This window comes from Leopardus geoffroyi, chromosome C3, assembly GCF_018350155.1.
Source record: "Leopardus geoffroyi isolate Oge1 chromosome C3, O.geoffroyi_Oge1_pat1.0, whole genome shotgun sequence".
In the NCBI taxonomy this organism is placed as follows: Eukaryota; Metazoa; Chordata; class Mammalia; order Carnivora; family Felidae; genus Leopardus; species Leopardus geoffroyi.
In genome coordinates, this window is record NC_059338.1 from 148009762 (window position 1) to 148036695 (window position 26934).

Consider the following 26934-nt stretch of genomic DNA (forward strand, 5'->3'; position numbering starts at 1 on the left):
GGAGGACTTCTTGCTAGGACTTCACTTTCCACCCACCCTGTGATCTCTTACCGGGGTTCCTTCCATACCTGGACTTGAGCAGTACTTTCCAGACACAGAGCAGGGTGAGGAGGACAGAGAGTGGAGGTATGGGGCAAACAGAGGTTATCCACACGGTTCTGGGGGACAGGAAGGCTGCTATTCTCGTGCCTCAGAGCTGGGTCCTTGGCTCCTAAAGACCACACAAGATGGCAGCCTGGGACCGCGTCCAATACAGAGAGGGCAGCCCTCACCATGCAGTATGCACAGTTCTCCCTCCTGGTGGCTGGCCCGGCAGGTGGGTCTTTCTGTGTCCACAGTGAGATACAAAGTGAGGAACGGCCGTGGGCAGGGCAGAGGCAGGTGCATTTTCCACAAGCCAGGTGACATAGTCCTCTTCTCCAGACTAAGCGTTCCTTCAACAGAGAACCCTAACATCAAGTGGCTCCTCAGACCGTCATTATGTCTTATTGTCTGTTCCCTTCTGTTCCAATGCACAGACAGCAAGCACAATTTTAATGACACATCATGCCAGGCCCCCGGTGACTTTTTTTCTTTGTCAGTATCTTATGTCACATTCTCTGTCGTGCGGACACTCATCACCTCTCCTCGAAGTGCTCCCTTCCCTAGATCTCCCTGACTCTGTTTCTCTTTCTCCTCCTTCACTCATGCCCGTTTTATCAGTCCTCTTTGTGAGATCCCCGTGAAAGGGTGCGGCTTCTCGGCGCTGTCTCATCAGCTCGACTTCCTTGCCATCCTTACCCTTGGCACCCTTATTCCCTCCTTGGTTCTAACTGCCCTCCATCTCTCCAGCACTGACTCTCCCCGGCGTTAGAGACTCCCCCCTGCACCACATACGCAAACGCCTCCCCGGGGCCTCAAACGCAGCTTTGCCGACTCCGGGCTCATTACGTTCTTCTCCAAGCTTGCTGTGACTTCTCCTGTATTTCCTATTTCAGTTAATGGTGTCGTCCTCCACTTGGTCACCCAAGCATAAGCCTAAAGTAGTTCTAGGCTCTTCCTCCTCCCTAACTTCTATATTCATTCAAACTACAAGTCTCGCCAATTTAATTTCCCAAATGGTTCTCGAAACCATCATGTTCCCTATTTGCTCAGCAATTACCTGGCTGTAGGGTCGGATCCTCTCTCACCTGGACCATCACAATAGTTTCATGACTGCCTTCTCTCCAAACGCTCCCTCCTGAAACCCATCAGCCACCACCTCGACCTTGCGATTCGCTCATAACCCCGCAGACTGTGCGTTCTTCACTTACGTCTCCCTCCATCCTCCACCCTTCCCTCACCTCCGCACCCCTGCACCTCCTGCGAACACTGCAAACGTGCCATCACGCGCCCTTTGTCGCCTTGTGTTGCCCCAATCTCTCTCCCTCCCCAACCTAGCGCCCGTCGTGGGACCAGCACTGAATTTTCAAAGCGGTGGACTCAAGTCAATCAAGTTGTTCAGGGTGAGAAGTTTCAGGCTTAAGCCTCAGCTCCAGGACCATGAGAAAGTCCTCAGTTTACCCTTCACGTATCTACCGTGCAGGTAGGTATGCATCACACTAAGATGACTTGTGGGGGCAACAGTCCATGATGCGGATTCAATCAGGAGCTTCTCACATCTGCTCTTGTCTCTTCCAGTACGGCCTACAAATGAAAGAGAGGTGAGGTTTCGAAAATCCCATGTCCGAGCGTGCTGTTCTGCCTGAGACTCTTCACGCGTCTCACGCCAAAATGCAAAACCTTCACCATCTGTCTCTTAGGGCTCAGTGTAATCTTGACCCTGACTGCCATTTTATCTTGGGCCACACTTCCCTGGGCCCCCAGGCTCGGGTTCCTTGGACTCCCCTTAGTTCCACAAATGTGCCCCACTCCTGCTCGTGTATGTTCTTTACATACGCTGTTCCCTGCCTGGAAGGGTCCCTTTTTCCCTTTTCCCCTGGAGAACTACCACGGTCTTTAAGCGTCAGCTTCAATACCACTTGGTCCTGAGGGGCTTCCCTGATGCTTTTGTAGTAACCAAGGTTCCCTGACATCTGGGCTGAGGGCCCTCAAAACACACACAGGCGCAGGTTGTATGCCTACAGTAACTCACGGGATGCCTTCGCGACAGAGACATGAAGGGGGCTTAAATCTTTCTAATGGCAACTTGCAGATAGGTGTTAGCCAAGTGTCTCGAAGAAGGGGGGCCCTTTTTTATTGTGCACAAACTTGTTGCCTTGGCTGCTGGCTATCTTGTTTCCTTAAACATGTTTCCTATAAAACCCCTGCCAGGGTTCACGGTACTTGTTATTAATTTTTCATAACATTTGAAAAAAAAATTAGATTCTCTCACACTAGATTGCACAACCCGTTCGGGAAAGGACTGCCTTTCTCTTGTTTACTGTTACTCCCTCAAGTCCGGCCTTCTCACCTGCCACTTGGGGACACACGTGACAACATCCGATGCGTGAAGAGCGAAGTGACTCGGAGCATTCTGGCTCTCCATAGGCTGCCCTGGCCACCCCCGGCGTCTTAGGCAAACGTAACTTCCCTCCAGCTACACACTCACTGCAGGTTGTTAGACTCACGAAAAAGCGAGCTGATCACAGGGTACCAGTGGATTCCCCAGTCTCCACCACAGAAGCGCCAAAGCACCCATCACCTAAGACGCTTGGTGGCATTAAGCCACAAGAATGCCTGAAAACCCATTTTCAGCCGTAAAAGGGCTTTCCGTGCGGTTGCAGGCACAGTGTTTGCATTGAGCAGAGCGGAGGGTTGGATAAAGCGGTAGTCAGTTGAATAGCCCGGGCTGCACATCAGTGCATAATAGTTTACGGAATTTGAGCAGTTTATTTTGTCCTCACTATTTTCTAAGCTCTTCTCCGACATTATGATAAAATCTCATACGCCTGACAACCTGAGCACGCATAAGCAGCCCTCCCCTCTGTATTCAGAGACACCGGCCACGTTCCCCCGGCAACCGCCGCTGCCTGAAGGTTTCTTAATGCTCGGCCCATTTTGGGTTCACTTTATTTGGGCCATCAGTTCGGTAAAAAAAAAAAAAAAAAAAAAAAGGGCAAAAAAAAAAACCATAGGAGTATTCAAATGAAACAAAACTGCTTTTACCATAATTAGTAATCCTTTGCCTTCAAAACACTGTCCCACCTACCAGAGGTTTCCTATTAATGATCAGAATGAGAACATCATCTTATTAGAAGTCCCAGAATGAGTTCTGCTTTCATTTTCAAAGGGCCCAGCAAACCTCTCCACACACATAACTGTGTATATTTAGGAGACACACGGGGAAGTCAAAAGTTCCAATCATTGGCATTAATTGTACCACCTAAATCTTTTCAAATAATACCTTTCTTTTCCTTTTTTTTTTTTTTTTTTTTTTTTTGGTCCTTGACAAATAACCCCTCCTCTCTACGTTTTGTTTTGTCTTTTGGGAAAGAGTGGCTCCGCATCTGCTCCCTTACATGAAGTCATTCTGTGTCATCAGCTTGTTTACACAGGGCCAGAAATACCTGCGTTTACAAGGGCCCGAAAGACCTGTGTTTGAGCCCAATGCAGAACAGTTACCAGTTGTGTGAGCCACCTGTGTGCTAAATACAACAGCAAAAACTAAGCAAGTGGTGAGTGCAAGAGGGAAGATTAAGTATTGTAAATACCCTTTCAAAAGTATGTTGTACAGAAACAGTTGTATATATCTTCAATGCCTGAAGTCATAGATAGATAGATAGATAAATTCTGCCTTTCCCAGCTAATTTTCCTTTACTTTCTTTCTTACTTAGCCACTGCTTACTTTTCAAACAAAACGTCTTCCTGGGTTGCTTTGGTGGTAGTCTGGGATCCCTGTGGCAAGAAGTGAGTCCCCAGACATCTGGAATAGACCGTCCGCCACCTTCCTAACAGAGACGGACCCTCAGACACACGCGGAGCCCACGGTTCTGATGTTCTGTGAAAGCAGGTGTCATCTTCTAGTGACGATCTGCAACCAAACCCCAAAACACGTAAGATTTGGTAATTTTCAAAACTCCTATGGTGCCCGCCCGGGGTTGGAGGGATTCTGCTGGGCAAAAGAGAGCTTCCTTGTGCTTCTTTGAAGCACACTCCTCAAAGAGCTCTGCGTTTCGAGGCTGTGATGAGACTCTGGTGATCAAACCCCTCTTTAGGGGGTCACCATATCTTGAGCCAGGTTGCCGCTCTCTTGGGCTGTCAGCTGATGAATGGGATGACTGTATGCGCCATTATGGTGCTCTGAGCTGGGGGGAAGCCGTGGAGGGTCATGTTTGTCTCCAGAAGTCAGTCAGCCTTGGAGGAGGAATCTACTTGGGAAACTCAGGCACCCTGGGCTCCTGGCGTCCTGGCTCCCATATCCCGTTGGGAAAGGGCAGCTTCCCCACTCTTGCTTCGGGACCTTCACTTCCGAGCTGAGTCCTGGCTGCCTTGCTGCAGCCCACCCTAGTCTGCCTTCCTCTTCCTCACTGTCCCCTGGGTCCCATTGCCCCAGGGCCTCTTTCCCCCAGCAGAATCCGACCGCCATCCTTGGACTGGCAGCGTGATGCACGGAAACGATGATGACCGAATTTCCCTATGGGGGTTCAGGTTCTTGGGGGTTTCCTAGAGAAGGCACCCTAGTGATGGAAAGGTGAGGAGAATGTGATGGTTGCAGGGATTCATAAAAGAGGCGGAGACAGTTTGTCAACTCCTGGAACAACACTGAGGCCTGCGTAAGGGGAGTTACTCATCCGCAGGTAAGTAACACCTGTCACATGTCGTCCGTGTCATCTCAGAGAAGACTAGAAGGAACCGAATGCACAGAAATATTCTATTGATGTATTTTTTTAACGTTTATTTATTTTTGAGACAGAGGGAGACAGAGCATGAACAGGGAGGGGCAGAGAGAGGGAGACACAGAATCCGAAGCAGGCTCCAGGCTCTGAGCTGTCAGCACAGAGCCCGACGCGGGGCTCGAACTCATGGACCACGAGATCATGACCTGAGCTGAAGCCGGAAGCTCAACCCACTGAGCCACCCAGGCGCCCCTCTATTGATGTATTTTTAAGTCATCAGTATTTTACGATCTGGCCTAACGATTACTTTGCTATTTGGATGGGTCTTCCAAATACACAGAAGTACACTTTTCGTCCCCGGGAACGAAGGCGACAGTAGTTCGAGACTTTTCTGAATACTCCAGATGCGTACTCGCCCTGAGGGGGCAGCCCCTTCCTTACCACTAAAGCTCAGTGGCACAGCGGCTCGGTCCTAGGGGCATCCAAGAGCGGCTGAGACCCGGGGCGAGCCTCGGGGGGGCGGGGGGGGGGCCGGGTCTGGGCCCGCCCCCGCCGAGTGGGCGGGGCCGGGGGCGGGGCGGAGCGCCCCCGCGCGCTCGGTGCGCCCCCGGGCCGGCGAGCCGGCCGAGTCCGGGCCGCGTCCTCCCGGCTGACCCGCCGCGCGTCTCGGGAGCCGCGGGGACGGCGCTGGGCTGAGCGCGGGGCTGCGGGTGCGCGGCGACCGCGAGCGCCGAGCCGGCCCCGGGAGCGCGCCGTGCCGCCCCGGCCAGGACCTGCCCCGGACCGCCGCGCGCGCCTCCGGGACCCGGGGGTGAGCTTTGGGCTTCCGACTTCCGAGGAGCGGAGCCGGCGAGCGCGGGCTGTGTGCTCCAGGGCTCTCTGGTCCCTGGGGGCGCAGAGCGGCCGGGTGGGGACCGTGCCACCGCCGGGGGGCGGGGGTGGGGGGGAGGAGGGGGCGTGCCCAGGAAGGGTTGGGGGCGGGTTTCAGGAGCCGGGGACCGGGAGCGAGCGCGGGACGAGCGCCGGGGACGGGGTGGGGGGCCTTCGGCGGGGCCCGGGCTCCCCGCGCTGGCCCGTGGGCGCCAAAGTTTGCCTCTCCGGGTCCAGCCGGTTCTCGCGCTCCCGCAGCCCCGCAGGTGCCGCCCCTCCTCGCCGCCAGCCATGGAGCCTCCGGTCCAGATCTTCCGCGGGGAGCCGGGTCCCACCTGCCCCCCGAGCACCTGCCTGCCCCCCAACGGCAGCGGCTGGCCGCCGGGCTGGGCCGAGAGCGACGGCAACAGCAGCGGGGGCTCCGAGGGCGCGCCGCTGGAGCCCGCGCACATCTCTCCCGCCATCCCGGTCATCATCACCGCGGTCTACTCGGTGGTGTTCGTCGTGGGCTTGGTGGGCAACTCCCTGGTCATGTTCGTGATCATCCGGTGAGTGCGGGGTCTGGGCGCCGTCGCGGCTGGAGTGGGAGGCGGGGTGGGGGTGGGGGGAGTGAGGCTCCGGGGGTGGGTGGGGTGGTCTAGTCACCCGGACGCCGGGTGGGGCGCCAAGCGGGTGGCGGGGATTCTAACCCGTCCTTGCCGGGCTCCGGAGAGTCTCAGAGCGTGGCCTCCTTGAAGTGAGGGATTTCCTGGAAGAGTTTTTGGTGGGGGACTGCGAGGCTCGCACTGCGCAGATCGGGCCGCCAGCGGTGTTTTGAGGATTTGAGTGACAGTCCTCTTGCCCCCCAAGCCCTTGCTGAAAACTGTGGTCAGGGAAAGTACTAGGGTGCGCAGCAAGGTCAGCGTCTCCTGGAAAGGGAGCTAAGTTCCTTTGCCTGGCCTTTTTGCCTGGTTGCCTGCCCCAGTTTGGAGCGCTTGGTTTTGTCCTCCGTGAATATTTCTTAAGGTGAGATTCAGGCCCATCGAATGCACTGGAGATACTTCAGAATTTCCTGTGACTCATCAGATTGGTGTTACGGTTTATGAAGCAAAAGCCAATATACTATTTAGGGTTGTTGGTATCCACACATGAGCCCTTTTGGTACTGAAATGTCATCCCATTTATTAAGAATATCAGTGATTTTTCGTAAATAAGCCATCTGATATTTATCCTCTGAAGTGTGGGTTGTGGAGGTTTTCAAAAATTGCTTTGCTTTTTATTTTCCACCGAGGGAAACTGAAGGTTCTATTACATTGTTCTTTGGTAGAATTACATGGAAGTCGGTTTCTAGTAATGAATACCCAAATACCCACGTATATAGGCTGGTTTTCTGGCAAGTGAAATGATTCTTATTTTGGTCTCCTTCAACAAAGAAAACAAGAAAAGAAAAAAAATCTCAACTTTGGCCTGGAGGCCCTTTGAAATATGTGTGTTTTACTTTCTGGAAGATGTAATGCTTTGGAAATGCACCTTGGAGAGTGGATAAGGGGTTTCCATTCCTTTGAGATAAAGGACAAAGTCACTGTTTTCAGGGATGCTGAAGGATGAAGAAGAACTACTTAAAAAAAATTCTCACTTTAGCTCCTTATTTATTATGAACCTTAAGAACATTATCTCTAGTGGCATGAGTCTTGAGATATCATCATCATAATAAAATGCCCATGTATTTGTCTGTGTATCTAAATATTTTAAGCTCATTTAAGCCTCTAAATATTATAAAGCTCATTTCACCTACAATTAGCGTTTGTACCTTGGTACCCTGGGTTTCCATAATTGTGTATTGTATTTTATAGGAATTCTATCAGTGAGGAGTAAAGGCTACAGAGGGAGGGGAGATTTGAAAAGCGTATCATTTTTTCAAGCAATCAATAATTTCAGGGCTGTTCTCCATTAGAAAGACGATTATGGCAACTGAAAGCAAAGACAAGACAGCTGTGTTCTCAATTTCAATTAAAATTTTTAGCAGATCTTTGGTTCAGAGGCTGTGGTTTTGTGATAAAACATTGTTACACAAAAAGGAGATGCTAGGAACAAAACCAACTCTGTTCCTACTTATGTCATAGGTAAGTGCACCGGTAAAACAAAAGCAGCTTCTTGATATTTGAATGAGCACCTGAAGTTTTGAGTTTGAGAAGAGCTTCTTAGTTGCTTAACAACTATTTATATAGCCCTGCAGAGTAGGATAAAAAGGAATGAAGAATCTTAAAATGTGTGCAAAGACAACTCCGTGGGAGAACAGTAGACAAGAAATAGAAATAGAAATGAAACATAAATACATTTAACAATTACATGTAATTGTATATAATTAATAATCACCTTTATAAATAGTAATATAGTATACTTATTAATTATTCACATATTTATGTAACATGTGATATGTAATTGTCTATATGTACGTGTGTGTGTGTGTGTGTGTATACACGTATCTCCAAAAGATATCCAGGAATAAAATTTGCTAGAAGGGAATACATCCAGCTAAACATACACAAAAAGTTAGCTGGTTCACGTAACACCATTCGTCTTCTCACCCCAGCCCCAACTACTTGGAGATGAAGTATGAAAGGTGAGGGGTTATGCTATCGTCCTGGAATGCCAACGTACGGAAACATTGGTTTGCTTGCATCTATAGCTAAGAGGACTAAGGAGTGTTTAGAATCAGTTCAGACTGGGAGAGGGTCAAAGAATTGAAAAATAAAGCTTCAGAAGAAAAGTTGGTGGCCTCGGGTTTATTTTGCTCCGAAGAAGCAGCTGAAGGTTTGAAAGGGGGGCGCTGTGATGTTCACATGGGAACTGAGAGCCCAGGCAGAGTGCAGATTCAAACGCGGCTTTCATCTTCCGTGCTGAGGACTGAACGACACTGAAAAGATTGAGGATCACTTTGGAGAACGACGCTTTAAAAATATTATACATCGGAAAGGGTCATGGTTCAGTCATCTGGGACATCATTCTAGAGACGGGGTTTAGATGCTTGGATGTCAGGACAGGTACGGGTCTGAAATGGCCAGCTCAGACCTGGGGAGAAAGTTAGGGTTGTGGAAAAAGGCTTGGATTATTTTTTTGACCCGTCTTACAAATAGCTTTCCCACCTTGGGTACCTGAACTGTTGCCCAGTATCCTCTGAACGTATTGAAAGCTTCGAGGTTTCCGTCATGTCTTAGTGCCAACTGCCTTTAACTGCCTCATGTGAGGGCACAGTAACTTCTCACTGTGAGCACCTTAAAACGAAGCACCCCAGCCTCCCTTCTCGCCAGGCTTTCTGGTTTGTGGCCCTGGGGTGGGAGGTTCTTACCTTGGCCCTGGATCTATGTCTTTGGCTCCTGCTGACACTTTGGGTGTGCCCACGGGCGTGGCGCTTAGGATCCTAACCCTGTGTGCTCTCCACCGCCTCCTGGGTCCCTCACCTGCAGGGCACGCCCCGATGCCCACCCACACCCGGGTCTCGCCAGGCGGTCTCACCTGGGACATCTGAAACTTCCGTCCTCCCACAACTTCCACGCATACAGCTGTCTCCCCCGTAGCAGACAGGACCAAAACTGAAGGGTATGCCAGGCCGGTAAAGCTACCTACTTCGTGTGCGTTATTTCGTTTACTCTTGATGAAATAAACTGACTGAAGTGGCACCTTGCGAACCGTGGAGCCAGCCTGACCCCGGTCCTTCCTGCGCTTTAGTCCGCTGCTGCTCAGCTCAGTTCCTGCTGTACCGTCGTGGAAACCTGTGGACGCCTTCTTGCCCGGCAGCCCTTCGTTTGCTCCCAGACTCTCTTTTCTTCTGGCCTCACCCGGACCTTGTGAGGCATCGGTCCAACCTCCCTTGCCAATACACTCAACTGCCTTGCCTTCTTGTCCTGCCTCTGTCTTCCACCAAACCTTCACCCTGGATCAAGCCACGACCTTGTCTTCCCGATTCCTCTACACAGCTGATTGAATTCTGCTGAATAAAGTCACTGTTACCTTTGCCAAGGCCAGGTCGCCGCCTTCAAGTGTATCTGACCCCAAGTCTGCCTGGTTTTTCTGTGTCTCTCTCCTATTTCCAGAAAGAGCCAATTCCTTTTCCCATTTCTCACTTAAAAACAAACAAACAAACAAACAAAAAAACACCCAGCCCTAATTTAATCAATACTCATGCCTAAGCCCTCTCCCCAACCATAATTCTTCATGGTCAGGGGAATGGTCTGAGCCAGTTGTGCACCGTGAGTCTAGAATCCAGCTTCTGGGAGCACTTTTCCTACGTATGTGTTTCGGCAGCCGCCCTCCCCTCAGTCCTTGCCATCTCGGTGGAGACGTTTCCTTCTTTCTGTCCAGGGTAATTCCCTGCCCCTGTGAGCTGAATCTCCTCACCTCCCGCTCTTCTGGAGTCTCTGCTGTGTCAGGGATCTCCTTCCTACGCTATCTATAATCTCTCCACTGATTTTTGTCTCGTAAGCATCGGGACATCCTCAAACCTCTGTCATCTTACAGGTAATCAGTGTCCATGACCCTCCTGCTTTTCTGGGTTCCCTTAGCTAATGGCTTCTCATCTTCCCGTGTGTTGTAGGTAAGCTTCTTGGAGGGATAATCCCTCTTGCTCATTTCTTTGTCTGCCATCCATTCCTCAGCCCAGGGCACTTGGGTTCCCTCCCTGATGCTCTTTTACCAAAGTTAGAGCATCGTTCATGTTTCCGATGCTCATTTTAGGCTGGCTGTCCCCCAACTTCTGTGGAGTTTTTATTTATTTATTTATTTATTTATTTATTTATTTATTTGTTTGTTTGTTTGGAGAAAGAGAGAGGAAGAGAGAGAGGGCATGAGCACACCAGGAAGGGGCAGAGAGAGAGGGAGAGAGAGAATCCCAAGCAGGCTCTGTGCTGTCAGCACATAGCCTGACGTGGGGCTCCATCCCATGAACGGTGAGATCATGACCTGAACTGAAATTGAGGGTCGGACGCGTAACCAACGGAGCCACCCAGGCATGCCATTCTGGGGAGACTTGGCATGCTCGACCAATCCTATGCCCGTCGCGTTCTCAGATAGCACCCTGTCCTTGACTCCCTGCCACGCCTTCTGGGTTTCTCTTGTCTGCATCACAGACCCCCCTTCCTCTCGTGTTTCTCAATTGGCCGTATTTTCCAGAGCCTTCTCGGAGCTTCTGGCCTCACTTCGCATACTCTCTGTATTAGTCAGGAATCAACCAGAACAGCAGAACCAGTAGGAGACGTACCTGTGAAGAGATTCGTTGTAAGGAATTGGGTTATGTGACTTGGGGCTGGCTGAGCAAGTCTGGAACCCGTAGGGCAGGTGTCAGGAGAGGCAGGCTGCTGGCCCCGGGTGGAACTTCCTTCTCAGGGCACTAGGACCTTCGTGACAAAGTGCCACCCATGACTGGGTGCTTTACACAATAGAACTTGTTTTCTCACAGGGAGGACAGAAGTCTGAGGTCAAGGTGCTGGCCGGGCTGGTTTCTTTGGAGACCTCTCTCCTTGGCTTGTAGATGGCCCTTTTCTCCCTGTGTCCTCACAGGGTCTTATGTCATGTGTATCTGTGTCCTAATCTTCTCTGATACAGACACCAGCCATATTGGATTAGTGCCCACCCTCACATCCCATTATACCTTGATTTTACCTCACTTTGCCTCTTTAAAGGCCCTGTCTTCAAATACAGTCACATTCTGAGGTACCGGGGTTAGGACTTGACTGCATGTATCTTGAGGGAACATGATTCCGCCTTAAACACTGCCTGTCCCCTCTCTGTGCCCCTTAAGAAAACACCCTCCTCAAGCTTCGATTTCTATGATAGTTTTGTATATACGTTCTCTTTTGTTGAATTTGAAGAAAAGTTTTACTCTTGCGAAGGTCTGCATCTTGTTGAGTAAAACGTAAGGATACACAAGGGAAAAAGTATTAGGGCAAAAAGAGAAGGAATCAAAATTGCTTGTTCCTTGGTCTTAAGGTTTGCCTTTTTCTTTTCTCATCAGTTTTCCTTGCTTCATTGCTACCACAATAAAGACCTGTAGGGTGCCAATCCTCTGCTACCTTTGCCCTGAGAGTAGAAGACTTTTGCGTCCCTACAGTTCAACCTGGGCAGTGTTGAAGTGTCCTAAAAGGACATGTGTAAGGGCTTGGGAAAACAAAACAAAACAAAACAAAAACCAAATCAAAACAACCAACCAAACAACAACAACCAACAACAACAACCAGAACCGCAAAAATAGTCTGGATATGGTTCTATTTCCTGAGCTCAAATTTCTTCTCCAAAGGCAGCCAACCCACCCAAGCTTGCTGGGCACACAGGTTGTTCTTTTTACAAAGGCACCCGTTTTCTTGCGCATAACTTGGGGGACATAGTGTTTCCTCCCCAAGCCACTGACAGGAGTCCCACTGCGCCGAGACCGTCTTAGGTTACGTGGCATATGCTGACTCCGGTCACCCCTGAGTTCATCTGGGCCCCATGGTTGAACTTGGGCCAGTCCCAGAAAAGGGTGTGGCTGTCACCAAAGTGGGGCAGTATGAGAAGTGAGGTGACCCAGTCAGAGTGTCTGCTGCCGTGCCTGCCTCTTTTCCATCCATCGCTGCACTTATATGTACACATATTCCAGATTTTCTCAGATGTCACCGTAGCCTACCTTGGATAATATCGCCAGACTACACCTGGAGAGGCGTTGAAGACAAGGCAGAGACTTGGGGGTATAATTAACCTTGTGCTGCCCCCTATCTGACATCAGCCTTACCTCAGGCTTTGATTGAAAAATATGTTCTAGTTTATCCTGAGCCCTCTCTTGGAATCAGCATTAAACGTTTCCTTTCAAGTAAGCCTAGTAAAGATCGGTCCAGAAGTCATTTTCAAAAGTGCCCATCTTGCATTTCTCGGAGTAATTATTACTTGACAAGCTCTTAAAAGAGAGAATCGGTTTCGTTGCAATTGGTGATATGGATTAGCAAAATGGAATTAGTTTCTTCCCTGTGGAACGTGATTGTAGCCGAAATCCAAATCCTTGTGGACAGCGGCAGAGATCAGAGACTAACCAGCTGCCCCTCCCCCCGAGTACAAAAGAAAAAGAAAGAAAGAAAACCAAGCTGGTCATCAGCTATCCAGGTCCTAACGTTTAGCAGACTCCAGCACAATTGTACTCTTCAAAATCACTTCCTGTTTCTGTTGACTTTATGAGTCTTTACAATTTTCCGTGGTGACAGTCTTATGGTTGGTTTTAGGAGGGACTTCTTTCTGGCTGGGAGGTGTTTGCGCCTCTCCATTAATCACTCGGCTGTATCTCTTGAGCAGCAGTATCTTGGTGGGAACTGTGCAGCTGGCACCTTCTTCACTGCAGATTAACTTCCAGATGCACTCAATTCCTCTTGCCCCCGGGGGATGCGGGTGGGGGGCTCTGTCCTCAGTGCAAACTCGTAACATTGTGTGGCTGCAGGGCAGTCTTCTCTCCTTTTCTCTAAGGTTTGGCTTATGTGGTTTGAGTGGTGCAAATAATGCCGGCTCAAAACTGTATTAACAAAAGATTTATTTATCCCCCCACAGAAAATCAGCCAATTTCTGTTTCTTTCTTTGGAGGGGACGCAAGCTTATGTCTGAGATAAAGAAAACTTATGTAAGAGAGTAGATTTTAGGAGTAGGGATAATATCGTAAAAGGCTTGTGTGTGTGTGCGTTTTTATTTAAACGCTTACCTCCTTCCCTGGTCCAGCAGGCCAGACTTTAGATGAAAGAGGAGAAAAGCAGAAAGCATGTGATGACTATGTGATGAATTCAGAGATCCCAAAGGAACTGATCCAAAGGTGGGGAGGGAAGTTTTCAGATTAACAATGGCTAGAGTTCTGAGCGAGCATTTTCTTTAACAATGGGAACGATTTTCTCAGTATTAACTCGTTTAACTTCACCAGGTGCTAAACTCTCTTCACCTAGTGAAGGGGGTGTTTCCTTCTGGTAGAGGACAGAGCGGGAGGGTAGTCTTCTCTCCTTTCTACCAGCATCCTGTGGCTTACTTTAGCTATGTCAGTTTTCTGTATAAAATTGGAAAAAGTCATTTGAGATATCTGTATACTTCTAAGTATCCAGAGAGCTGACGATTGGTACACGTCAGTCATCTGAGGTCTGTAGTTTTCTACTGGACATTGTTAGGCATGATAGTGCACAGCTGGATACACTAGACCATTCGTTCTGGGAGTCAAGGCCATGCCAACAGAGAATGAGCAGGTCCAGGGCACCAGCTATGGTAGTGAAATCACCACTCTGCATTCTCCCACCACCCGCATGGACAGCCTTGCCGGCCATGCAACATGACAGATGTCCACCATTCCAGCTGTATCTCACTGCCAGCATGGTCACTGAGGTGGTGACTGACAGTCGTGGGACGCAGGGACACAGTCTGCTCCACTGTACTCCCTATAGCTTTTGCTCTTTGCACGTGGGTGAGTAATTCTGGGGAACTGAAGGGGCGTGACCATCTACATGAATCCGCGTGAGTCTATGAATTCACATAGCGAATTCACATAGTGACTATGTGAATATAGTGAGTATATTCAATTCCAGAGTCAGATCATCTGAGCAAGTGACTGAATTTCCCTTCCTTCCCTTAAATATCAATAGGCTGTTACCCCTGAGGAAAGAACCATAATAGTAAATAATCCAAAAAGATGTCGGGTAGCCAATTAATTTCATCGGGATGAACTGAAAGTCATCTGGAGAATTCACGAGGCAAACTCTTTGTGTTTTCAAGTGAACTCTTCTGAAAATTCACATTGGTAAAGCCATCATTTGTGATCATTTAAAGCATAAAATCTGGAATGCTCTAAATCTGGAAAACGAATAAATCATGCTCGTTGGTCACATAGAGAAGAGAGTGTCAAAACATGTCTCTCATTGTGCTAGTCTTCCGCTGTTGGTTTCACAGGACCGTCCAGAGAAATGTCCTTCTCCTGAGCCTGGTGTGTTGGGGGTCTTGAGACCCTAGTGCCTACAGCCCCAGGGTTGTAATATGGCGGCCAGCTTCCTGTGGGTCAGGAGCCATTGGTTCACCAGACCAAACAGCCATTCTTCAGGTGCATTCTGTTGGCCCTTAGGTGTCTGCTGTAGTAAAGGGGTCTATTCAGAAAAATGACCACTCGGGTGTTTGTTTCATTCTGTTGGCGCTGTGGTTTCATGGCTACTCAGAAGGCTCAGCTCTTACTTCCCACTGTCTCACTCGTTTGTGGTCTGAGGCAAGCCATTTACATCCTCCTTATTGTTTCCTCACCCAAACAATGGGCATTGCTTGTGGAAAAACTCCAACACGATAAAGTACCTGACAGCCTTTGTCCGGAGGGGGGCATGCTAATGTTCTATATTCATGTCGCCTGAATCATGCCCCATTTGCTCATCTCAAAGGTTTTTATTATTATTATTATTATTATTTTTACCCTCATGATGCTTACTTAACCACACTTACCAGAATGGTTTTCAATCTTGAGCTGCTGGAAGAAGCGGAATTCACAGACCCACGTGATTTCTCTGATAAAATCTCTGCGTCCTGGAGAAACTTTGGAATGACAGCTCCGACTTCCTTTACTCATGAGGTGTGCACTCCACGAACCCCCGAGAAACAGCGAACGCAAGATCCTGTCCACGTCTTCTCTTCTTTAAAATGTGCCCCGATCTCTTCCCCACACACTGATCCTTCCCTTCCGTCTGTCCCTCTAGTGCCTGTGGTAATTTTTGACTCCACTGATTGCAAAGCTCCCCGGGGGCGCGGTCTGTATATTGAGTCTTTCGGTCACGCTCAATGGCCAGTATGTTGCTGGGTATGGAGCACTTAAAAATGTGTAGAAATAATGAAACGATTAAGACAGGGGAGGAAGCTTGACTCTAACAAGAGAGAAGAGAGGGTGTGTGGATTGTCAGCGTGGGGGGCAATTGTAGGTAAGAGCTAAAACTGCCTGGAATCCACAAAATGGAAAACCTGTGTGTGTATTTAAAGATGGATGATGATTACCCATCAAGATCCTGGATGTATTATGCTGTCGCAAAGCTAAAAAAAGAGCTCCTGATTGAAGAAGCATCATTTAAATTTCAATTCAAACAGCACTTGGGCAGTGTACCTCAACAGGAAGGGATGCTGCTAACCCAAATATGGGCTCTTCTACCCGTATATTGTCAGAGCACAGGAGGCGCATGGGAAGGACGAGGAACCGTCTTACGACTGCTCTGTTGCAAGGTCAGTGTTCCTCCCGCTCGTGCCTCATTTTTCTCACGGCAGGTGCCGCGCTCTCCCAGAACCCCCTCCTGGTGACGCTGGTTCCTGATGGCTCAGCACAAAACCCTGTTCGTGTATGACTGCCAATCTAAGAGCACCTCCCCTCTCAATTCTCTGTCGGGAACTACGGTAGGCAGGTCTTGAGTTAATGTGTGCTGGGGAGCATTTCTTACTCCCGGAGACACGTTGTGCCGCTTTGCCAGGCGATGGCTTTCTTCATGGCCCGACCCGCGTCCCTTGTCGTCATCTCCAGGCTTGTAACATTGGCAAGTGTCGCAGGGACAGCCCACAGACTTTGCTCTTTTCGTGCCATATGCTCCCGTGGGGCGTAAGCTAAAAAGTGCAACCACTCACTGCCAGCCCCCCTCCAGCTTCTCCAGACGAGCCAAAAACTTCCCACCCAGATGGTGCCATTTTACTTGAAATACTCGCAAATTTTTGTAAAGCAGTGTGGAGGAAATGGAACATAATTTCATATCTTCTCATAGTAAGAAAGCTTACTCCACCCCCCCCCCCCCCCGCCCCGCCCAGGGACATCTGATTGAAAGGACTAACTACTCTCTCCATGTGATGAAATACAAACAATCCCCGAGTCCTCAACCAGACCGCCTTTGACCACGAGGGTCTTATCGCGCTGTCCCAGGATCCAGTCGGGTAACGTGCCTGAAGGACCGTCAGCAAATCCTCGTTGAACTCGTAGTTTATTCACTACTCAGAATTATACCTGTCAGTTCTCCCTTTCGGTGTGGTAAATGAGATCATGACCTGAGCCGAAATCAAGAGTCCTACAGCTCAACCAGCTGAGCCACCCAGGCGCCCCTCGCAATACCTTTTACAACCATATGACCTTGAGAAATGCACGGAAGTCTGGTGATTCTCAGTGGCCTCAGCTGTAGAATAGGGATACTGATGCCTGCCACGTGGAGCTGGGGTAAGGACCGAGTGGGGTGCATCTGTGGGACGTACAGCAGAGTCTGATGCAGGGAGTGTTTGAAATAAGTGGGTATCGAGACTGTCATCGTTAACATGAACCAGTTGGAAACCAGAGTGATGCGGTGACATCAGGATGCTGGCAGATACGGGGTTGTCCATGGCAGGAGGGCACAGGACCATCTCTAGGTTTCTGGTAGGTGTCACCCCCGGGGGTGACAGTGGTAGCTCCCACGTGAATGGTCTGAGAGAAGGTTGTTTCTCAGGGAGCAAGGACCTTTGCTTCGACGAGTCTAGTTAAAATTTTGTGTAATTTGTAGACATTTCTGTTACAGGTGCTCATCTCTCTTCTTCTGAGATCTGGTGACCAGATCTGAATTCTTTAGAAGCTCAAGGCTTAAGCAATTTCATACATTTACTTGTTGAAAGTCTTTTTGGAAGGCTTAAGAGCAAATCACTCATCATTTTATGATTGCTTAAAGGTGCATATTATATTTTATGTGTCAGCTTTTTGTTTACATTCTAGGTAGTTAGCATTTAGTATAATGTTAGTCTCAGGAGCAGAATTTAGTGATTCATCGCTTATGTACATCACTCATTGCTCATCACAACAAGTGCCCTCTTTAATACCCACCACCCATCTAGCCCAACCCCCACCCACCTCGCCTCCAGCAGCCCTCAGTTTGTTCTCTGTAGTTACAAGTCTCTTATGGTTTGCCCCCCTCTCATTTTTTTCCTCCGCCTGTATTCATCTGTTTTGTTTCTTAAATTCCACATATGAGTGGAATCATATGGCGTCTGTCTTTCTCTGACTTATCTCACTTAGCATAATGCATTCTGGTTCCATCCATGTCAGTGCAAATGGCAGGGTTTTCTTCTTTTTGATGGCTGAGTAATATTCCATCGTGTATTCCACCTTTTTATCCACTCATCAGTCAGTGGACATTTGGGCCCTTTCCATAATTTGGCGGTTACTGATAAGGACGTGTTACATTTTTATCGTAACTCCTTTTTCATTCCATTCATACTCTTCCAGCGTATAAGGTCGCAGGCATCATTTTTACTATTATCTTTTGTGTTCAAGCTAAACCATGGCTCTGACGAAAAACTAGGTTCCTCTCTTCTGGTCGTAACTGATGGTTTTTCCACATACGTAAAAGAGGGAGAGGAGGTGAAGACCATGGAGTAAATTAGACATATTCTCCGGAGCAGGGGCAGTCCGTAGTTATCTCAGGAGCTCTTTAAGATAAGCATTATATTTCTCACTTTAGAGTTGAGAATCCAAAGCCCAGTTTTTAGTGACATGCCCCAAATCTAACAGTTGGAGGGAAACATAAGGACCAGAACCCAGGTCGACCCAACTGTGTAAGGCAGGGGACGTCCGTCTAACTTCATAAAGTAAGAGGAGAATATCAAGGTCACTAAATCCGAGAGCAGAAGTTAAAGGCACTGCCTGCCAAAATCTTTGTTAGTATCAGGGATTTGTGGGGGAGAAAATGAAAAGAATAGGAGGTCGGCCTGTAAGATGCGCTTTTCAAACATAAAACCGCATCTTAAAGAAGACAGTATTTGAACAGATACTATTTCCGTCTTGCTCCCTTGAAACATTTGTTCTGTCTCAGCAAGTGGACCTTCCCTAGTTACCTGTGCCTTTATATAGCCTAAGCCCTGAGCATTGGTCATACACATTTAATCACTTTCGAGAACTTACAGGCCTCTTAGTAATATTTGAGTGAAAACTGTAAAGGGAAAATATGACATATTTTAAAGTAAACTCCTCATTCTCCAGATTAAAGCACTGCTTAGATGGCAGAGCATGAAAATGGAAACCAACAGCTCCTGACTCTGTGGCCGTCTTGACCATGCCTTCATCCAAGCACTGACAAGCCATTTCCTAGCAAGAAGAGGAGAGACCAGGGGAGGGTTGGGGGGCGGGGAGGGGGGGTGGGACGATGAGAGTGAAGTATGATCCTGTGTGTCACACATTTTGAGCCAGGCCATCTACTGCCTTTATGGCCGTTTGATTTTATTATCTTTATGTAACAGGAACTGAAACTCAGGAAAGTTTTACACTGAGTCCAGACGCAGGATGATCTGACTTCACAGAAGACCACTCTGCCTCCCAGGAGAGCCCCGGCTGTTCTGTCACTACACGTTCAAAGACATTTCTTAATGTGGATATTTATGTGTTGAGAGACACCCTGGCAGTGATCAATAATAACCACTGATTTTGATTTTGTAGCCAAAGCAGTAGTTCTCCATAAGACACCTCCTTACAAATGCCCTTCAATGAAAGCCAAAGCCATAACATTAAGAAAGTGCATGGGGCGTGGCTGAATTACTTACGATAAGGTCTGCAAATCGGAGGTGTGTGGAAAGTAATTAACATGGATTTCCCCTACGTATCTTAGCCTTTGGCCTCTGAAAACCTGCCGATAGCATTTGGAACATTTCCGGCCCTGTAGATCCCCGAGGGAGTGTTCTCTAAGTAAAACAATCCTTTTAATTCCGTTTCAGTTGAAAATGGAATTGTTCTAAACTTCCATGTTATGATGGAAAGAATCATTTGGGCTTAAAGGCAATCTTTCTGACCTGCTTTGAAAATTACTGTCCCCTCAGTTGGAAGAGGAAGCAACTTACGTGCTTTAAAAATCTCTCAAGATGAGAGTAAAGAAAAACTGAGTTATTTCTCACCTACTGTGCTAGATTACATTGAGTGCCATGATGTGTATAAAGAAGAGCTCAGTCTGCTTTATGTACATAATGCATTTAAGACGAAAAAACTGGTGGCACACTGGCAAACAAAATCAACAGACTTAGTTTGTGTTTTAGCCATTAAGATGGAAAGTATTTTATTTATTTATTTATTTATTTATTTATTTATTTATGATTTAAATCCAAGTTAGTTAATATATAGTGTAATAATGATTTCAGGAATAGAATTTAGTGATTCATCACTTACGTATAACACTCAGTGCTCATCCCAAAATTGAATGTTATTTTCAAAGTGAAAACTGGAGAAGAGGGTACTGTTGGTGGGAATGCACACTGGTGCAGCTCCTCTGGAAAACAGTGTGGAGGTTCCTCAAGAAACTAAACATAGAACTACCCTACGACCCAGCAATTGCATAATTAAGTATCTACCCAAAGGATACAGATTTGAAGGAGTACATGTACCCCAATGTTTATAGCAACATTATCAACAGTAAGCAAACTATGGAAAGAGCCCAAATGTCCATCGACTGATGAATGGATAAGGAAGATGTGGTGTGTGTGTGTGTGTGTGTGTGTGTGTATACACATATATATGTGTATATATATATACGTATATACATAAAATAGAATATATATAACTATATATATAAATTTTTATTTATATTTATATAAAATAGAATATATATAATAGAATATATCTATAAAATAGAATATATGTACATAATAGAATATTACTCAGCCATCAAAAAGAATGAAATCTTGCCATTTGCAATGATGTGGATGACCTAGAATGTATTATGCTAGACGAAATAAGTCAATCAGAGGAAGACGAACGCCATATATTTCACTCATATGTGGAATTTAAGAGACAAAACATACCTGGGAAGGGGGAAAAAGGGAAGAGAAGGAAACAAACCTCAAGAGACTCTTAATGATAGACAGCAAACTATGGGTGGACAGAGGGAGGTGGGTGGGAGATGGGCTAGATGGGTGAGGGGAGGGCCCTGGAGATGAGCACTGGGTGTTGTATGTAACTGATGAATCACTGAATTCTACAACTGAAACCAGCATTGTATTGTATGTTAACTAAAATTTAAATAAACTAAAATTAAATTTAAAAAAGAAGACCGTTTTGGATTTTCCAGAGACATAATCACAATGACGGATTTCTCAAAATGACCCCGAGGAAAAGTTGAGTAAGTTTTATCTTTGTTTTATTCAGGGAAAGGGAAAAGATAAATTATGTAAAAAACGCTTAAGGCCAAGCAGCTCCAGGGTTAAAATGAATTGCCAGTCACAAAATAAAGACCTGTATTATACACAAGTCTGTCCAAAAGATCTATATGTGTATTCATCTATTTATGTATGCTATCCTTTGCCTTTTTTAAATTTAATTATATTTTGAACACAGCACGAGAATAAAAGCTAGGTAAAGTCAGAGACTTTTGCCCATTGTTTTCTACTACTCCTTATGTCTACAACAGTCCTTTTGCGTATTAGACACCTGGGTTTGACCTGAAGATGAAGAGAAATGACCTTGTTTCTTGTCTTTTAGATACACAAAGATGAAGACAGCAACCAACATTTATATATTTAACCTGGCGTTGGCGGATGCTTTAGTTACTACAACCATGCCCTTCCAGAGCACCGTCTATCTGATGAATTCCTGGCCATTTGGGGACGTGCTGTGCAAGGTTGTCATTTCCATTGACTACTATAACATGTTTACTAGCATATTCACCTTGACCATGATGAGTGTGGACCGATACATTGCTGTGTGCCACCCCGTCAAGGCTTTAGACTTTCGCACACCCATGAAAGCAAAGATCATCAACATCTGTATTTGGCTCTTATCGTCATCTGTCGGCATATCCGCGATAGTCCTTGGAGGGACCAAAGTCAGGGAAGGTAAGGACCATCACTGTCACCTCATTTGCAAAAACCTTACTTCTAATGATGTAAACTCCTAATGTGCAAGTGAGTAGGACACACAGCTAGGGGAAAAACCAAAAGCCAGTGGAAATACTATGCCTAAATCCACGGAAGATGAGAAACACAACCATTTGTGCTGTCCGTATCTACACATAGGAGAGGGTAAAGACATTACCCAGATACAGATGCCCAGGCTATCTGCTATTCTGGAAGTGCTTATCGGAATCTGGAGAAGTGGGGATGAATCAGGGAACCACAGGCATGTGGACTTTTAGAATACAATTACACTGCATCCTGGCGATTCTAAGATACACCTACTCACTCCTCTTCTTTGTCCCCAAAAGAGGACCCTAAATCATTAGACATCTATGCTGGCTCTTTACTCTTTTTCTTTAGGTGTTAATCTTCGCGTCCCTATCATAATAGCTTCATCTGGCTGTAAGCCATTCAAAATCAAGTTCACCGATGGAGGATAGCACACATCAGCAAAACTTAGATTTTGGACATTTGAGTTCTCGCCCAATGCAAACAGGACGCTTGATGTTTCCGCGGTATTTCTAAAATGGTGGTTCTAACACCTGGGTACTTTAGAAAATACAATTGATCCTTGAACCATGTTGGGGGGGCACCAGCCCCATGCAGTTAAAAATCTATGCCTGACTTTTGATTCCCCAAAACTTAACTACGACTAATAGTCTACTTTTGACCCAGAAGCCTTACTGATAACATAAATAGTCAACTAACATGTTTTGTATATGTTCTTATGCTATATTCTTAGGATAAAGTAAGCTAGAGAAAAGAAGATGTTATTAAGAAAATCATAAGGTGGACAAAATACAATTATAGTACTGTACTGTATTTAGAAAAAAAAAATCTATGTATAAGTGCACCTGTGCAGTTCAAACCCATGTTGTTCAAGGGTCATCTGAACTAATGCCCGGGTCTCACCTCTGGAGGGTCTCTGGGTTAATTGACCTGAGGTACCGTCTGGGGGTCAAGATTTTTTAGATGGCCCCAGATGACTCTGACCTGTAGCCTGGGTGAGAATTGCTGCTGGGGAAGTTTTGCTTAGAGATTCCTTGGGAAGAAGGGAGCAGAACCATCACTTTGGGCTTTATAAATGCTATTTACTGCTGTAGCAGTTCTCTAAATGTTCTAGTTTATTAGGGAGGCTCATGATACCTGGGAATACAGACGGTTGAATACGTGTAGTGGGGGGCTTGCCAGATCAAAGAAAGGGCAGGTGCTAAAATCATAGCTTACGTGGCATAGTCCACATAAAAAAATTTTTTTTTGAATGTTTATTTTTTGAGAGACAGAGAGAGAAAGAGCATGAGTGGGGGAGGGGCAGAGAGAGAGAGAGGGAGACACAGAATCCAAAGCAGGTTCCAGGCTCTGAGCTGTCAGCACAGAGCCTGTCGTGGGGCTTGAACTCACGAACCGTGAGATCATGACCTGAGCCAAAGTCAGACATTCAACTGACCGAGCCCCCCAGGCGCCCCTGGCACAGTCCACGTTTTTGATGAAGTACAATCTTTTCCCTCTTAAACAATAAAATGAATTTCCAACTTCGCCATGGTGGATGTTAAGCTGTAATACTTGGGTAAATTTTAAGACATGTCAAACTTCATCAGAGAAGCATTTTAAAATACGATTAATTACCCACAGGGTTTTGTTTCTTCCTGCATACAACAAATGGAAATAAAGTTGCAAGAAACCCTTCTGAGCCTAGGGTGTTGATACTTAATAATTGGATTCAAGAAGAGAGGCCGTGTAGACACCACCAGGACTAGAAGAATGGGCTAGATAGTCAAAGAAGATGGTGATTTTCCCGTAAATAAAGAACTGATTTTGATATTTCATGACATGCTTGCCGACTTCACCACTACACTCCTCTAATCACTGTCAGAAAATGACATCCTAGAAGCAACGGATTTCAGTTTGGCTTTTGAAAGAGAAAAATGAAGGTAGATGTAGGTTTTCCAGGAAGGAGCTGCTGTGGATGAACGTGTGCAGATGTGGTGGAACAAGGGATCAACCAGTGTTGGGAGAAGATTAATTTGTGTAGGAAATAGAGGAGAAATAGGGAGAAATAGAGGAGAAAATGGGAGAAAACTAAAGTAGTCTCGTCGGAGGGCTCTGTTCTTTCTTCGTTTCTTTTATTTTCTAAAGCAGATTTTTATGTGGTGAAAGATTGTCTCTGGACTCATTTCGGAGTGCTGGATGACACTCCACGTCAGGACTCTTGGATCATGAAGGGACTGTTTTACACAATCTCTATGCCCTGAATTAGAGCTGAATGGCATTGGTAGTTTATAGTGTTGTGTTTGCGGACAATGCTCACTGAAGGAAATCAGGCGTCAATTTCACGAGCCCAGGCTCATCTGGACAAGAAATCTCAGCTAATGTTCTGGGTTTCTTCCTGGCTTCTTTTTGGTTAAGAGCACAGATTCGGAAAGCAAATAGCCTGGAATCGAATCCTGATTTCCCCATTTATGGACAGTATCACTTTGGAGACATTACTCAGACTTCTGTACCACAATGTCTTCATTTGCAAAATAGGGGTAGATAACAGTGTCTCCCTCCTAGAGTGTTTTCCAGATCCATAGAGTCCGTGCATGGAAAGCTGGAAGGCTGGAAAGCAGTGCGTGTTTCTGGGAAGCACTTGATCAATGTCAGCTAGCATCTGACCTGACGTAATTATTTTAACAGGCCCTGCCTTCCTGCTATGTTTACCAACATCCGACAGGGTAGTCATTCAATATTGAAGGCTCTTGTGTACAGCAAAATTTTCACTTTCTGGGCATAACATGTTAAATATAACATTTTACATAGTATACATGTGCACACCATGTCTTTTGGGAATCATAGTCTGCCTATTATAATGACTAAATAACGAAGTCTGCCTATTATAATGACTAAATAACGAAGTTGTTGTAATGGCTACAAGCAGAAACAAAAATATTCTTAACAAACACCACAAAAGCTTTAGTTTAGATACTAGAACTAACTCTATAATTACGAGAGCCTGGAGACGTTGGAACCCATACCAAAAAAGAAAGCCGCGGCCCTCTAATATAAATCTAAAAGCAGAAGAAAGACTATTTTGTAGAAAAATCACTTTATTACGGCTGACGTGCAAAAAGCTGTACGTATTTAATGTAAACAACCCAGTGCATTTGGAGATTGCTAACTACCTGTGAAACCGTTATCCCCTCCAGACGGCAGACCTTTGCCGCCTCCCGAAGTTTCTTCTTGCCTTGTTTATTATGTTTCTTGTGTGATAAGAAAATTTAACCTAAGGTCTCCTCCCTCCTAGCGAATGTCAGGTATGTAGTTCAACATTGTCAGTTACAGAACCTGGGCTACATAGTAGATTCCCACAACTCACTTACTTGCGTGACTGAAACTTTGTACCCTTCCTTTGACTTATTGTCTCCCCTGTTTCTCCTGCCCCAAGCTCTTGGAAAGCACAATTCTTGTCTCTGCTTCTGTGAATTTGATTATTTTAGATTCCATATATAAGGGAGAGCATATAGGATTTGTATTTCTTTGTCTGGCTTATTTCACTTAGCACAATGTGTATCAGGTCTATCCATGTCGCCACGATTGGCAAGATTTCTTTCTTTTATTTATTTATTTTATTTATTTATTTATTTATTTATTTTTTATTAAAAAAAATTTTTTTTAACGTTTTTATTTATTTTTGAGACAGGGAGAGACAGAGCATGAACAGGGGAGGGTCAGAGAGAGGGAGACACAGAATCTGAAACAGGCTCCAGGCTCCGAGCTGTCAGCACAGACCCCGACGCGGGGCTCGAACTCACGGACCGCGAGATCGTGACCTGGCTGAAGTCGGACGCTTAACCGACTGAGCCACCCAGGCGCCCCAAGATTTCTTTCTTTTAAAAGACTGAATAATATTCTGGTGTGTGTGTGTGTGTGTGTATCACCAGTTTGCATTCCCACCAACAGGATCCCTTTTCCTCACATCTTTGCTGACACATCTTTTTTTTTTTTTTTAATAATAGCCACCCTAACAGGTTTGAGGTGATTTTGATTTGCATTTCCCTGTTGATTAGTGGTGTTGAGCACCTTTTTATATACCTGTGGGCAATTTGTATGTCTTTTTTGGGGGAGACGTCTATTCAGGTTCTTTGCCCATTTTTAAATCAGATTATTTGCTTTTCCACTATTGAGTTGTATGATCTCCTATATTTTTTAAATATTAGCCCCTTATCAGATACATGATTTGCAGATATTTTCTTCCATTCCGCAGGCTGCCTTTTCAATTTGTTGATTGTGTCCTTGGCTGTTTAGAAGAGGGTTTTTTTTTTTTTTTTCTTCTTTTTTTCTAGGTTGGATTAGTTTGATGCAATCTTGCTTGTTGATTTTTGGTTCTGTTACTTGTGCTTTGGCGTCGCATCCAAAAAAAATCATTGCCAAGACCGCTATCAAGAAGCTTTTCCCCTCCGTTTTTTGTAAAAGTTTTATGGTCTTATTTACAGTTAAGTCTTTAATCCACTTTGAGTTGATTTTTGTGTACGGTATAAGGCCCCAAGTGCATCCCTTTGCACGTGGACACCCCATTTTCCCAGCACCATTTATTGAAGAGCCCATTCTTTCCCCATTTTCTATTTTTGGCACCCTTATTGGAAGATTACTTGACTGTACAGGTGTGGGTTTATTTCGGGGCTCTCTAATCCATTCCATTGGAATATGTGTCTGTTTTTTATGCCAGTACCAGACTGTTTTGATTACTGTGGCTTTGTAATATAATTCACAATCAGGCAGCGTGATACCTCCAGCTTTGTCCTTGCTCAAGATTGCTTTGACTATTCGGGGTCCTTTGTAGTTCCGTAGGCGTTTGAGGATTATTTTGGCTAAGGCTATGAAAAATGCCATTGGGTTTTGATAAAGGTTGCACTGAATTCATAGATTGTTTTGTGTAGTGTAGACATTTTAACAGTGTTAGTTCTTCCAATTCACGCACATAGGATATCTTTGCATTTATTTGTGTCTTCAATTTCTTTCATCAGTGTTTTACAGTAATCAGTGTACAGATCTTTTAGGCTTATTCACAAATCGATTTGTGAGTACTTTATTCTTTTTTGATGGTAACGTAAATGGGATTGTCGTATTTACTTTTCAGATAGCTTATTGTTAGTGTATCGAAATGCAACTGATTTTTGTCGTGTGTTGATTTTTGAATTCTGCAACTTTACCGAAAGTGGTTTAGTCGAGTCTTTAGGGTTTTCTCCGCGTAAGACTGTGTCCTCCCCAAACAATTTTACTTCTTTCTTTCTGATTTGGATGCCTTTTATTTCTTTTCTTGCCTAAATGCCCTGGCTAGGACTGTCAATACTATGTTGAATAAAAGTGGTGAGAGTGAGCGTCTTTGCCTTGTTCCTGATCTTACAGGAAAAGCGTTCACTCCTTC

At 46.0% G+C, this 26934-nt stretch overlaps 1 protein-coding gene across 4 annotated transcripts in view; it reads left to right on the forward strand.

Annotated features, from left to right (window-relative positions):
• Positions 1–5158: 5158 nt before the first annotated feature.
• Positions 5159–26934, forward strand: part of OPRK1 (opioid receptor kappa 1) — a 29237-nt gene continuing 7461 nt past the window's right edge. The window contains exons 1-3 of one of the 4 annotated variants that reach the window (XM_045455326.1): positions 5159–5607; positions 5925–6214; positions 21118–21470. In XM_045455326.1, coding sequence (XP_045311282.1) covers positions 5958–6214; positions 21118–21470 — 610 coding nt within the window. In that variant the 5' untranslated portion in view covers positions 5159–5607; positions 5925–5957. Of the gene's footprint in view, positions 5608–5838; positions 6215–14493; positions 15879–20608; positions 20759–21117; positions 21471–26934 lie in introns of those variants that run through there. The other 3 variants (XM_045455327.1, XM_045455328.1, XM_045455329.1) reach the window with 3 other exon arrangements.